Source organism: Poecile atricapillus, chromosome 3 (genome assembly GCF_030490865.1).
Source record: "Poecile atricapillus isolate bPoeAtr1 chromosome 3, bPoeAtr1.hap1, whole genome shotgun sequence".
Classification (NCBI taxonomy): domain Eukaryota; kingdom Metazoa; phylum Chordata; class Aves; order Passeriformes; family Paridae; genus Poecile; species Poecile atricapillus.
The window spans coordinates 12,920,405-12,935,611 of record NC_081251.1 but is presented as its reverse complement, the minus strand read 5'-3'; the positions used below and the strand labels follow the sequence as shown (position 1 = coordinate 12,935,611).

The 15,207-nt window shown below is 37.2% G+C and overlaps 1 protein-coding gene across 2 annotated transcripts in view; it reads right to left on the bottom strand.

The window, feature by feature from the left end:
* NBAS (NBAS subunit of NRZ tethering complex) overlaps positions 1 to 15,207 on the bottom strand; it is a 161,350-nt gene that overhangs the window by 71,955 nt on the left and 74,188 nt on the right. Inside the window, exons 36-40 of one of the 2 annotated variants that reach the window (XM_058834123.1) lie at positions 14,754 to 14,921; positions 14,060 to 14,173; positions 13,701 to 13,824; positions 8,632 to 8,708; positions 7,956 to 8,093 (exon numbers count right to left, since the gene is read on the bottom strand). In XM_058834123.1, coding sequence (XP_058690106.1) covers positions 7,956 to 8,093; positions 8,632 to 8,708; positions 13,701 to 13,824; positions 14,060 to 14,173; positions 14,754 to 14,921 — 621 coding nt within the window. The remainder of the gene's footprint in view (positions 1 to 7,955; positions 8,094 to 8,631; positions 8,709 to 13,700; positions 13,825 to 14,059; positions 14,174 to 14,753; positions 14,922 to 15,207) is intronic. The other variant, XM_058834124.1, reaches the window with a different exon arrangement.

Genomic DNA, 15,207 nt, shown 5'->3' with positions numbered 1-15,207 from the left:
CAGCTATTACAACAAAAACGAGGAATAATTTGACCCAAGTGTAAATGTTTTCATAGGGTTTTTTCCTATCTTGTGTTCTTGTACAGATTTTCTGATTGATAAGTCAGGTTTAGGTAGAAAAGTCTCATCATTTCATCTGACAGCTCTTTTAGTGAAAATAACACATATAAAAGGTTAACGTGTCAACGGAAAGAACATCCCTGAAAACAGAAAATTACTACATGGTTTTGAGTGAAGTGCCTATTAAATTCATAGCATATAATTCATTTCCATTTGCAGTCAGCATTATGCTCAGTAAATAAGTGCCATATTTTTGTTAATTATCCTAACCTTCTGTCTATCTCCCTTTTGTCTAAAAAAAAAAATCATTGTGCTTTCTTTTTAAATAAATGATACCACTGGCTGTTCTTTCAGAAGATCTCTTTAATCTTGACCTATATGGTAGCAACTGTAGTTGTATTCTGGGACAAGCATACACTCTTACTGTAAAACTTTACTGCAGTATTATGCAATTTCAGTTTAAGTACAATACTGTTTCTTTTTAATTTGCACAGTTACTTGACTGGATATGTGCCAATATTTCTGTATCTTACTAATTTAAAGGCTGAAACATAGATATCCCACATGAGCTTCAAGAACACTTAACTTCCTCTTCCCTGACAGCTATTTAACTGCCAGTAGTCAGACATCTTTCATCCTAACCCAAGAGCACTGCTAGCACTTTTGAGAAGTTCAGGTTTCTAAGTGACCACCTTACGTTACTGGGATGTATATTTTCATTAGTAGCTTCCTCAGCTAAATACAGAGGCTAGCATTTAAAATCTAGTATTTAGCCTCAATTCTCCAAGATTTAAAAAAACCAAAAACCCACCAACCCAAACCAACCAACCAAATCCAACTAACACAACCAACCAACAAACCCACCAGTAAGGAGTCAACTAAAAAACAAAAAGGGATGGAGAAACCTACTCTCACACTTGATGGAAATTCAGCAGTTGAAAAGTAAACTATTTTGCCAACCCAGATAAGTACAGTTTTGCTAAAATATTCTTTGTTATTAGATGATTAGCAAATTTCAAGCAGGCTGCCTGTAAAATCCATGTTGCTCACTGACTGGAGAAAACAGGTACAGAAGTCTGGAAAATGAATGCAAAAGAGAATATGAAGCCGCTTGTCTAGGGTAAGACTGCTTCAAAAAGCTGTTGGTCACCTTTGTACTGTTTCCCAGAGAGGAACAAAACCCTTCACAAGAAGGAAAAGCATTAGCACTTATTGCAGCTATCTCCCTTGCATGAAAAATCACAACTATGTCTCCAGAGAAACATGGGCAAACTAAACCTCAACCCTCTGCTGAAATGAAAGGCTAGTTTGAAGATCTTCTTTTCTAAAAGAAAATTTCTGAACAGCTGTCTAAGAACACTTGCTCTGCTTTCAGAAGTAGGATTTGACAGAATAGCTCATATGACCCTTGAGAAACAAGAGAAATAAGCAAGACTAAGCAACACATTTCATAAGTACACTTTATCTTGAAGAAATGAAACAGGGGGATGGGCACAACGACTATTTAACAATAGGTCTTTTCTGTGTCACCTAAATATTATTTGGTCCCAACTAAGAATGGCAGTATTTTGTCATGCTTTGTGCTTAACAAAGAAAGATGAGGATCTGTGAAACACTGGCTTATCTATATCAAACACATCACAAACAAAAGGAACTATCTGTCAGAATCTGGCTGCAATGTCCCTGATTGCTGTATTAGTTTTTCAGGTTTCATACTCCATGTTCAAAACTCACCACAATGGCCGGTACTTCAGGAGAGCTTACTTAAGCTGTAAGCCTTTCCACACACCACAGTTTAGTAGTTCTCAATTTTTGTTAGCTTAGATATTCATTAATTTACAAAATGTGTGATTATGTGTTGAGACATCACTGAACAATAAGCAAATCAATGAGGAAAACTCACAAAATATGACAACCTAAAAAGGAAATTTTAAGTCCTAAAAAAGCATCAGGAACATTGTTTTATAAAGAATGGTAAAGCTGATAGAAAAAGTTCTGAAAAGTGCTCAAAATCAGGAAGCCAGCAACAGAAGTGGCAGGATCCCACAGAGAAAAGGTGTGGAAGAAGCACTCATGGGTATGTCCATAGCAGTAGAAATCATGAGATTTTTGTGTCAGCCCTCACTGCTGAAGGTGTGGGGAGAGAGCTCAGAGGAGCTACATAAGTTAGATGAATCTGGAAGGTGTCAGTTATGTGCTTGCACACCATGACCAGCTGGCATTCATACTTCTGAAAGAACACAAATGTGTTAAATGTTAAATGGCAGGCCAAGGTGCATCAACAAATATTTGTAAAAATAACATGCCAGAATACAAATTCCATCTGAAAAAAATAAGATGTAAAAGGGATCTTCATAGTGATTGTAGCCCAGCAAGTCAAATGTCCATCCCCAGTAAGACAGCAAATTATATAATAAATAGTAAGGCCACTGAGCATTAAGAGATTGATGGGAAAAGACCAGCATGGCCTCTGTTCACCAGCTGGAGGGCTATGAGGCTATCAAAGAACACACGGACAAAGGGAATCAAATAGTTTTGCACAAATCTTGCAAAATACTCGCACAAGTTTTCACACTGAAGTCTAGCCAGAAAGCTTAACTTATAAATGGATTGGAAGAACTGTCCTTTCACTAACTGAAATCTGGTGAAACAGGAGATAGAAGCTTGGAGATCACTTTTCAGAGAGGAAAGAGGGAACAGCAAGTCCTGCAGAGGCAGGTTTTGAGATCACTTTTATTCAGAATCCATTACTGATGATCTAGAGAATGATGCTAGGGTCTTTGAATTCTCCCCAAATCAGCTGTTAGTCTGCCTTGTAGTCCCATTCATGGTGCCTTCTGCCACTGCCCTCCTTTTCCCTGGTTTTCCTCTCCATCACAGACTCTACACACATGAAAGAAGACCAATGGGAGAGAGAATAGCAAAACATAAATTCAAGGAATTATACACTCATCTCGCCCAGTTTTGCTTTTCTAACTCTCAGGTATGCAATCGACTTGGAAAAAAGCATACATCAAATTAAGCACATTCACCCACCAAGTGTTAATGAGTACCAGTACCTGAACATGTATAAGCAAACAGTGTAGGATATGAAATAATAAGAAGTATTAGGCAAAACAGCAGCATGAAATAGGAGTGGAGCAATCCAAAGACCAGCAAAGAAAGTTAACTTGATGCAGAACATACAACAGAAATTTCCAACAGTGAAAGAACAGGGGAAAATTACACTGCCAAATGCAACTTGTTAGTTTTCAGAGTCACAAATAAAACAAAAAGAGGGGCTGGAGATGAGGGCTTGAATCAGGACTTTAAAAACCCCAAGTTTTAAGTCCATCATAGGCCAAAAAAAAAGTGCACTACCATTTTACCATCTGCAGCTATCAACTGCATTTATGAATGGAAAGCTGAATGTCCATACAAAACGAAACAAGACTGTGTGACCTAGTTTGTCAGTTTTGTATGTTAGTTATGTACATGATGTAAAAAACATCACGTACGTAAATCCAAGTTCAGATTAAAAATGTACATATTATCTCTAGTAAGCTGAAGTCATAATTTATGAATGTGACAGGATATGAAAACCAACATGCAACCATTTAATGAGCATTCCAATAAGAGATTTAGAGATTACCTCACATGTAGAGACTCAACCTTTAGCTGCACTAGGGTGCCAGGTTAAAGCCATTAAGACCTCATGTAGCATGAGTAATACATCTGTTATCAGATGCAGCAGATCTGCCTTTTTCCTGTATGCAGCCTTCTTATATAATATCTATTTCCATTTCAAATTAAGTCTTTATTTTCAATATCCTGTATTTGGAATATTACATAAAGCCGTAGCATATGGACCATGGCTGGGAGTTTTACTTCTCTGGATTCATATTTATAATTTATACTGACCTCATACAAACAAGCAACAAAACATCTTGGGAGCCAGGTCAAGCCAGCAGAAGGAAATCCTGGCAGACCAACAGAAATTTCTACACATTTCATCCCAAGTTCAGAGCACTCCCCTTTTGACCTAATTCTGCCTCTTAGAGATGCTCATACTTTCCAAAGCAGCAAGCAACAAAAAAGCAAAGTAGATTAAGTGCAGAGAGCACAAGTTCAGTGTATAGAAGTGCCCTGTCATATAGTGGGTAAATACATATCAGGCTATTTAGCTGTGTGGAGCTGAATTCCCAGCTTCTTCACCAATTCCAGGCAACAAGACAAGACAAACATCACAAAGGAGAACCTCTGAGCTTACCAGTTCAACATATGGTGAGTTGCAATGCACAAAAGGACAGGAATCAAACTCACCTTCTTGAATGAAAAGTAACATATAAGGGAAGAAAACAAAAAAACTAAGAATTTTCTGCTAACAGCAACTTTCCTCATCTGCTATTAAGTGCAAAATCCTTGTACCCCTCTGCAACTTAGCAGTATTTGTTATTTCATGCTCCAAGAAAAAGCTTGCCCCCTCAGCTGAGGTCAGGAAAATAATCATCTTCAAAACAACACAAACACCTCAGCAAGAGAGTATTAGCATGAGGACAGGAACGTAACATTTTAATTAACCTCAAGATAATTAAGCATTTTCACTCCCTTCTAGAGTAAATAATTTATTCTGGTCAACTATCAGATCACCAGGATAGGACAAATTGAGGAGATAAGCTGCTAACAAAAAGAACTACCCAACAAAATTCTTGATCTCTTGCACAGCCTTTCTTCTTGTTCATCAAGACTAGGAATTAGTGAAAGGTGAATCAGAGTGGTAGTGGGGCAACAGCCTTGATGCTGTGCAAGCAAGGTTCAGCAAGACCCGAAACAGGAACGTTACCAATCCTTCTAGCCACAAATGTAAAAGCACAGCACCACAGGGGCTGCAATGAATCAATCAAAGGGGCTGCAATGTCAATCCCATCCTGTTACAGACCTAAACCAAAAATAAATATAGGTCCTGAAAGGGTAATTAGTCTTCTCACACCAGTACATTCCACACACAATCCATTTCTGGAAATTTTGTTCTGTTCTTCTGACCTTTATCTGCACTTTCCTTAGGCTGCAGAGCTCCTTTAACACAATCCTCAGGACAAGAAAGTAATATAGCTCAGACGCCTTAAACTGTGCTGTTATGTTTATGTTACCATAACAACTAAAATTTGAAATTTTCTTGGGCACAAAATTTAAGCAATACTTTACAGCCAAATCCCTTTATTTGTTCTTAAAGCAATGGAATAATTTCACCAAGAACTGAAATTATCAAGAATATCTCCTTTTGGGCATCAACAGTACAAAAAATGCTAGTAAGACTTTCTGACAATTTATGATTCTGGTTTAATGCATAGATATTAGCTGTCAGTATTTCACATCACAAGTAAACAGAAAAAGAAACAAGCCTTCATATAACAGACCAAATCATTCCTTCAAAATATCTTTCTTGACTAACTAGCAAGTCTTGAAAGTATATCCTAGCGAATGGAAGAGGAGCTCTCCTCCTGTACCCCATTATCTTTGTAACATGCTCTGACATTTCCATTCCACTAACATTTCTTCTGTTCTGCCAGAGGTACTTATGAACTCTTTTCAAACAACGTCATTTTAAAATGAGAAATCCAGGCTGTGTAGACTTTTCCATGCTCCTATACAGTTTCCTTTAAATTCAGTTTTCCAACAGTATACTTGATTCACTGGACTAGAAAAATCACAGCTACTGCGACTCAGATGCTAGTAGACAGAAATAAATGCACTATGATCTTGAGGATTCACCTTCTGAGCATGTAGCTGAAGTGTCAGATTTACATCATTACTGACCATGTAAAGAGTGAGAATGGGGGAAAACAAGGATTGGCTATACACCTTCACCCACAAAAATGCACTCACATACCTTCTAAGAATAATGTACAGCTTTGAGGCAGGTAAAGGACCTAGGGGTGCACTTCTGCTTTCACAAAGAGCCACGAGATAAAGGTGATACAAGCCTCCAGTGACATGAGTAGGAAAACAATCTACTATGGAATGACACCTCCAGCTGAGTGTAACATGTTCATAAAAGTTTGAGATCCATTTTCTTTTCCTCCCACAGAACTCTTAGGGAACACAAAAATAACCCTCAAAACCCATGGCTAGATCTATTCCCACGGACAGAAACTAGAATGGTATTGATGAAACCAACTTGCAGGTGGACCCATTCTTTACTACCAGCATTTAAGATGTAAATTTAAACAGATGGATTCACCGTATGAATTGGGCATTTAAGTCTAGGGTTTTGGTTTGGGTTTTTGGAAAAAAAAAATTGCATTTATTTTGGTGAAGAGTATCTGTTTCTATTTCTTGTTTTCTATTTCAATGACATTCCTTCACTCAATACTCTTGGAATTAGTAATAATGAATTATAAATTAGTATTTGCTGATGTTGTTTTCTTACTAGAGTTTTGGTGGGTTTTTTCCGTTTTTTTGGTGTGTTCTTCACTCAATCTTCTTATACAATTGTTTTCAAAAGCTATTGTTTAAGAGTATCTTAAACATAGAACCTACTCTTTCTAGCAAACAACTTGAAATCCAGTATTTATCACAGTCACATACAGCATTTTACCAAGATGGAACTAAAGATCAGCCAAAGATCAAATCACAGTTATGAGAAAAACTACATGGTGCCACTGCTAAGACTTTCCTTAATAAATGACAATGGGAGTACAAATAGTTCTAACATCTCTGTCCTCATTCTTATAACTTATGCTTTCCAAAGGCTTCTTAGTTCTTCCTGTAAAATAGGACTGTTTAAAAAAGCTAAAGTAAAAAAAAAAAAAAAAAAAAAAATCACAAAAACCCACAAACTTTTTTTCATACAAGTTGTCTTGCAGCAGGAAAATGTACAGGCCCAAAGAAAGCTTTTTAACAAACATGACTTAATTCTTCACAACTAATATAATTTGCAAACCCTACAGTTGTGGGCTACATTTTCGTTTAGCATCTAAGCAGAAGACAGTAAAATGAACATCTCAGCAGGAAGATGAAAGGCTTCCTAATTGCAGAACTGGGAGAATATTAAAACAAGCTTTCTGCTGTAAATCAGGAGTCATTCTTAACACAGAAAAAAACCAATTCTCTCATGCCACACTGGTGATTACTTCATTTTGAGAAAACTTGTGACCAGAAGTGTTCCTCTAGCTACAGTTTAGTGACATGCTGAAACCCAAACAGCCCAGAGAGCTTCTGAACAGAAAGAAAGACCTGGTGTAAATTCAGAAATGCTCTCTTGGAGCAAATGAGAGTTTTTATGCAGGTACCTCAGTAAGAATGACAACTGGTGCCCTATTAAACTTTTGTATGTTACCTCTTCCATTTAGTATGGACTTCACCATCAAACTGCTTTAACCACTGGCAGTGGAGAATGGGAAAAGTAGCACCATTCCAAAACCAGAAACTCATCAAAGGAAATAAAAAAAGTCCTCAATGAATGAGGATGAATTTTCAAAACATCATACATAAACTGAAATACAATCCAACACATCCTAGGGGAGGCTATGGAAACTTCCGAAAAAGCAGTGTTCTTGTTGAAACTGACTCTTCACTTTTCCTGGGAAGTACTACATTGCCTTGTACATAGTACTGCAAGGTAATAGAATAGGTTATACTCATTACTGCTCAATGCTTATAAGCTACATTGAAGACTGATAGTGCTGTTACCTAAAAATGACACTTGATGTTGTGCTTCAAAAATTCTTCCACATATTGTGAAGTACTTGTTTGTTTACAGCACTGTAGAAGAATAATTATGTGTAACCCAACAGGCTGCTCACAGTGTAAGTCAGATCAGCTCCTTAACAGGCTTAACTCATGTACTGGCTTTATAGAATAGCTTTTATGCTGAACATTAATGAATGTGGCTTTAAAAAGAAAAGAGTACTAACCCTGTAGAGAGGGTGGCATTTGTCCTTGAAACATGGTGCCAAACGAGCATAGATCTGCAGGCTATAGTAATAACTTGCCAGCTGGAGAGATAATGCAGAATGTAATTGCTTTTCAAAGCATTTGTTGGCATCTACCACCTAGAAGAAAGAAAGCATTAATTTGCATGAAAGAATTAGCAAGCATACAACATTAAGTGTACAAACTTTCTAAAAAGCTACTTGCTATCATTTAGAAATAGCTCTGACTATGATTTTCTGGCACAGATGTAAATCAGTAACCCACACACATAAAGATAATTCTACATTATGGTAGTTTTTTCCCCTTGCACAATCACTACCCAAAATGTTTTTCCAACTACACTACTGCTGCTTCTATACCACAAGGTTATTATCCACATTTTTGAATTAGAATTGTCAGTATGGTGGCCCAACTCCTATTTTAGGTAAGAAAATGTGTCTTTTTCATCAGTGCCATGCTCAATGAACCAGCCAATGGCATTTGTTCAGTTTCCTTTATATGCACCAGCCCAATCTGTAAAAATGTGTATTAAACTGAATTCAAACAGTTAAGATTTTAAAATCTTAAGGAAATGAAATTTTCTAATAGAATTCTGAATGCTATGAATAGTCTTTCCTGGCAAACTTTCCTGGCAATACAAAGCCCCTATCAACGTACCTGTGGCAATGCAAGCAGGTAGGCAAGAGACAAGGCTGCATCCTTTGGTAAAGCATCACTTGCCAGCTGCAGCAGAACTGCAATACAGAAGGAGCAGACACAAAGTTCGGATTACTGACCATTTGGCCTTGAGAGCTAGCAAATGAAATGTCTTCAGGGCAACTATATTTTATTAGACACTAGCTTGAAGCACTCCAGACACACTTAATTAAACACTTATCAGCACAATTCAGAAAGAGATAATGTATAATTAAACTGCAGCACAGCTTCACCTTAACTTCCAGGCGAAGTGTTTGATGCATTAACCAAAGCAGAATGAGACTATGCAACAACAGATGCTAAACAAAGCCACCTGTACTGATTTCCAAGAACTAAATATTTTGCTTGCAATATCAAGGAAGTAATGTAATGCTGTAAGGGTTTGAAGATACCAAGAAGAGGAATGGTACAAAATGTCCTCTTCAAGCCTGAGCTCAAATTCCCTTATCACTGAACACAATAAACCATATAGAAAAACTCTGCCTTAATTAAAAATAGAAACAAAAAGCCACAAGTGTCATAAGAAACACCAAAACCAGGTTCTGCGAAATACTGAAAACAAATTATCAGTACTACAGCAACTGAAATAAATTCATCAAAGGGTAAGTATTCTGATTATAAACACATATACTTCTAGTAAAACTGACACAAAAACCACCTGCTTTTACTACATTATAAATATCAAACTTGAGAAGGGACGGGTTGTTTCCATCATTGTAGATTACATTATTGCTAATGTTATCAATAACAATATTATTTCAATAGGAAGAAGTTGTCTTCTAGCAACTTAATTCTTTGTTTAATTCAAGGAAGTCTCAAACACATTATTTCCACATTACGTCATGTACGAATATCAAAACAGGCTTTCTGCTGTAAAAAGTCATTCTCAACATGGAAAAAACAATTCTCTCAGGGGCATTCTGGTAAAAACCCAATTACTTTACACACACTCCCCCAGTGAATTCTTTGTTCCAAAGAATGACTTACAAAAGGCTTGAATGACCAATTACAATTTTCAGATTATCATTAATTTGCCATCAGCCTGAAGTGGATTTACATGCTGGCCTTCAGCCAGATACAAACACTAAATTTCCATGTGACAAGTCATCACAGAGGCTGCCACATAAGACTGTCCTACAGCACCTATCCTTTATGCTTCAGATGGCTTTTACTGTGCTTCAGACAGCTTCTTGTTGCTGACAGATTGTTTCTGCTACACTCTAAATAACCTGTATGCTGTCCAAGCAAAGACAGTAAGAACTCTAGAAGTATCTAATATTAAAATCTTGATGAAAATTGCTGGTTCCTCCTCTAATGACAAGTACAACAACCACCTCTAGTTCAACAGAAAAATAAAAAAGATAAGGGAAGGAAGAATTTCAGCTTTGCTCTCTTTTCCCTGTCTTTGGAGAATTAATGTTAGTAAAGCCTCTTGAATACACAATAAATTATGGGTTTTCTTCCAACTTAACATCCTCAACATGACAACTGGCACACTTGCAAAAACTGATCTTCACCATTAGGACAATAATTACAAAGAATGCAGCACCAATACAGGGTCAGAAAACAATGATTTTCTTCACAGTTTTGCATCAAAAGTGACACAATGGCATCCCAAGTGCCAGAACGTACCCAAGAAGAAAGAACTGCCTCTACTCTCGTAACTTCTGGGAAAAAAAAAATTCCTCTGTACTGATTCAATAAATTTTCTGCATGCTAGTGTGTTCATGACAGGTTTTCATGTATCCATACTTAGATGTCCACTTTACATACCTACATATAAACAAATAATTTCATACAGCTTTCTGCCTCCCAGTGAAGCCCTACAAGAATCCTCTGCAGTCTAACAGGACTGATCTCAAATCACAGGCTCCAGATACTAGCAGGATGCCATTCTGTCCTGTCATGTATCTTCACAAAATTTACAGAAACCTAATGTCATTTCAGACCACTGCCAAATCTGGAATTTGCCATAGGGATTAGACATTACAGGGTTGGCAAACCAGGGAGGGCAGGAAGTGACAAGCAAAATGCCAGTGCTGCTGTCTCCCCCTACTGTCCCACAAGCACAACTTTCTCAGGAAAACACAAAAAATATTTTTATTTTACAAATATTTTCATTTCCTCTGCAGGTCTTTATGCCACAAGCTTGTTTGAGAGGCTAAGTATTGAAAAAATGGTTTATTTGTGAAAACTGGAATTTCTCAATACCTAGAAAGTTTCATTTCATGTACCATGGATTTTCCTCTGAAAAAAATGCTAAACTGCTTTGAGTCCTCAATTGTTCATTTAGTCCATGATGAAATCTTAATAAACTCAGAAGTATATACTGCAGTTAAACAGCCATATGTACAAGTAAATATAAAATCACGGGGAACATTAAGGTATTGTTTGCTCTAAAACCCCAGAGGATTAATAGGTATGCCCAACTGTCTTGAGTTTACTCTGAGTTTAATCTGGTTACAAGGACATACAGCCATCATTTCAAATCACATCTTCAACCTCCTGACCAATCCCTAAGGCCCATGGAGAATGAAAACCCCAATTAAACAGAGATGCACAACACAGCCTCAGCCCAACAAGTCTGGGTGCACTATCAGCCCACAGCTGAGGAAGGAGTGCTTTTCGGGACCCAAGGAGATGAGTGTTACCATTTCACTTGGAAATACTCAGTTTATCACCTACATCCAGATAGCAAGGACAAAAAAAGTCAAGGTCCAAGGCTTGTAACACTACCAAATCCACAAAAGCTGAAAAATATCTTGAGTTTTATTACAGAGGTTTTCAAAGCCAGACTGAATGGGGCTCTGAATAACGTGTTCTAGTGGAAGGCATCTCTGCCCATGGCAGGGCTGAAACGAGAGGATTTTTGAAGTTTATTCCAACCCAAACCATTCTAACTCAATGATGATGCACACTGTCTGTGGGGAAAGTGCTTAGCCAGTCTCTCACACTGCACATGGCACTGTCATAGTAAACAGTCTGATGCCTACTCCAAGGTCTCCTAAGACAAGGTGCCAAGTACAATGAAGGTTTCTTTGCTAAACTGCATCTCCCTCCAGGTTCTTCAGTTCTTTTGATGGAGCTGAAACCTGCTGCTGTAGCTGTCCTAGAAGACCGCTAGAAGCAAACAGCTGGGACTCAAAATTGTCAGAAAAATCAATTGAAATCCGCTATGCTTGCAGTTACTAGACCAGTACAGTAGCTCATATTAGCATTCAAGTTTTGTATGGCAAAATCCCCCAAAAAACGTACAGGAAGTCAGAAAATGATAAAAATGCAGAGTAGTAAGTGGGATTCATATCTGTGTGGTTTCTTAAACTTCAGCAGTGTGCTATCAATATGCACATTTTCAAGCTGCACAATCCTGAACGTGTTAACTCATTATAAAGACTTCCATGAGAATTGACAAAGCAAAGCTTTAAGAAGGGGGAAAAGATGGGATCCGATACTATGAATCCAGGGCTAAACACATCACAAATAGCAAATTATTAATCCAATTATTTACAGAAAGCTATGTTACACTTATGTGTAAGAACAGTTCACTGGCTACCAAAAGTTGTAGTACACAGCAGTCCAGAATAAAACAGCCCATTTTTCCAGAAGAAAACATAGAACTCTGTTTCAGAGCACAGCTGAAGGGATTCCTAAGCAAAACTCCGACTATAGAATAAAAGTGGTGGAAGAGAAGCATTAAATGGCAAAAACATTAAGCTGTGCACTTAAGAGGAAGGAGACAGATGCTCAAAAACTGAAGTTAGAATCTAAAATTTCTTTTCTTCTTCGAGCAAAAGTCTCCAGCACTGAAATTTCCATCTCAAAAGCAGCCACTGAATTGTAAATAATCAGTACCAATTACTCAAGTTTGAGCAGGAACTATTACCACAGATCTGCCAATTAAATAATTTTCTTAAGAAAGCAATAAATACTTTTTAATCCTTCCCCCCTGCTCTTTAAGACACAGGAATTAAAGCTAAAAGCCTATGGACATTCAGCATGTAACAAATAAGATTTTAAGTACTGATTTTAAAGGACTTTTCTGCATTAAGACAGCGTGTAAAGAACAAAACATGCACACACGCAATTTATACAAACTGCTGCTAACGTTTTCTGATTCACAATGTTGTTCTATTAGAATTACACAGGTTATCTGCACAAATACCACATATCTCAAACTACTGAATCATATACTTGTAAGACAAATATGCTGGTTTTCATGAAAAAGTTTAAGTAAATGTGTGGCTTATGAAGAAAACCTGTCTTGAAACTTCTCATAAAGCAAGTGATTTAATATGCTCATTTTTCATGATAGAATTTACCACAAGTCAAGTATAATAAACGTATCTTGCTTCAAAAGACATTAGCATGTAAATATTTAAACAGTTAATTTCTTAAACCAGCAGGAGGCATCCAAAAGGAAAGGTAAACAACCACAGGTGGTTTTTTGTCATTTGTCTTTTTTTAAAAAGAGAAATTGCTTCAGTTAAGAAAGTATTAAATATAACCTCTAACATGTAGACATTTTGGAAGAAGACAAAAAGTTCTGATGATTCCAGAAGCTGTAGTTAAGCATTAATTGGCAAATAAAATACTACAATGAACCTGCAATACTGAAACCTGGATACACAGTGGCACAGAATCTGAACAATAGAATATGCAGGCATACAGAGAAATAACTCACACTGGCTTGCAAATTCCCATTACCTGTACATGGTAATATTCACAAAACCTTCAATTCCTCCTATGATTGCCAACCCCCAAATAATATTTTCTGCTTATTTAAAGACAGCTTTCATTTTTCTAGTCTTTGCTGAGCAACCCCTCTTAAAATCACCAATTCCTTTGAAAACTGCAGGTACTTCTAACAAGAACTTCTTATCAACAAGAGCCGTTGAACCAGATCACAATTCATGCAGAACACCCAAACAATACTTCAGATCGTTCTGTGCAATTCTCCACACTTAAACCCACCCACAGACACTTCTGTATTTACTATATATATGGAGTGAATATATGCAGTATGTCCATACCTTCTGTAGTTGGAAGTAGGTCTTTTCCTTCACTCTTTGTTTCTGCAAGTTTCCCTGTTCTCAGCAACACCTCAGCAAAGCTTTCCAAGGAATTGTTCTGGTACGTTCCATAGCTGACTTCAGACTGGAAGTAAAAACACAACTGACATATGTGCTCCACACCTGCACTGTCATTTGGATCACTTGCATCACATGCTATTGCCTACCTCAGTTCCTCCATTTGTTTTCCTTTGTTTAATTCTGGATTTTTTCCTACTATGGCATAGAATTTCAAGTCACACATATAATCAAAAACTCTGTATTTTCACTTGATTATAAGATCTCAACAAAAACTGCAGAGTTCTGCAACTGTAACTTACTTCTGCAACATATGGATCATCAATTAGAGATTCATAAAATGGATGACAGCCTTGTTTTTCCACAGAAGCATTTTCTCCAGGTCCACTTTTTAATACACCTCCAAATTCTTGGCCCTGGGAAAAATAAGTATAGTTGAGCCTAGTTGTAAAAAAGCTCATAAAAATTCTGTAAACACTGTGCAGAAGGGAAACAACTGTAAATGAAAAGATCATTGAATTCAGTGGAGAGTAGGAAAAGAGTCATCTTACATAAACCAGTTCTGAATGAAGTCCAGTATTCTTAAAAAAGGAAAGAGAATCATGTTCAAAAGTAGCATCAGAAAAAACAGTATCACAAACATTATAGAAAATTCACTGAAATAAAGTAGAAAAGACAAACTGAAAAGGAACAGCTTTGAATACAAGATGACAGTATTTAAAGAGCGGGCTTTACTCTTCTTTGTTCCCCAAAGTTTTAGAGTTCCACCAAATTTCAATTAGGATTTCCTACACTATGGTAAGAAAACAGGACAAAACGGACTAGAAAACAGCTTTAGACCCCTTCCTTCACTGGGATTTCAAACAGTTCTGTGATGTCTTTAGTTCATTTACTGATTTGAGGCCTTCAGTTACCAGGTCCCACAAAGGAGCTGAGTTTTTACATTAATGTATCACAACTGTGTAAACATTTGGAGCCACATCAGCAATCCCTTACATGTAATGGCCGCAGATAAGTTAATGATCTCTTCCACCACTGCCCATCACTGACAGCGTGCAGCATGGCTTTGGTAGTCAGAGTTGTGTTGGACAACACCTTCATGGTTTTGGATGTCGTCCAGTACAACAAATCAGCAGACTGGCCAGAGGAGACGTCAGTTTCATCCTGTGACATATCCAACACACAATGCAAGGGTTAGACTCTGGCTATAGTTAGGTTAATGCCCTAAAGCCAAACAAATGCATTAGACTTCAGGCACACTATATTAAAAATACATTTGAATGATCATTAATTCAGCTAGCAGCTGCCAAAAATAAAGACAAACTAAAAGTGATTTAGGAGTTTCACTGTGAAGTAAGCGGTGTGATCAGTAGAACATTTGGCCCCTTACTCATTTATCACCCCTTGTTTCCACAGACAGAACTGGTTTTAATTCCAAAGTTTATAATGA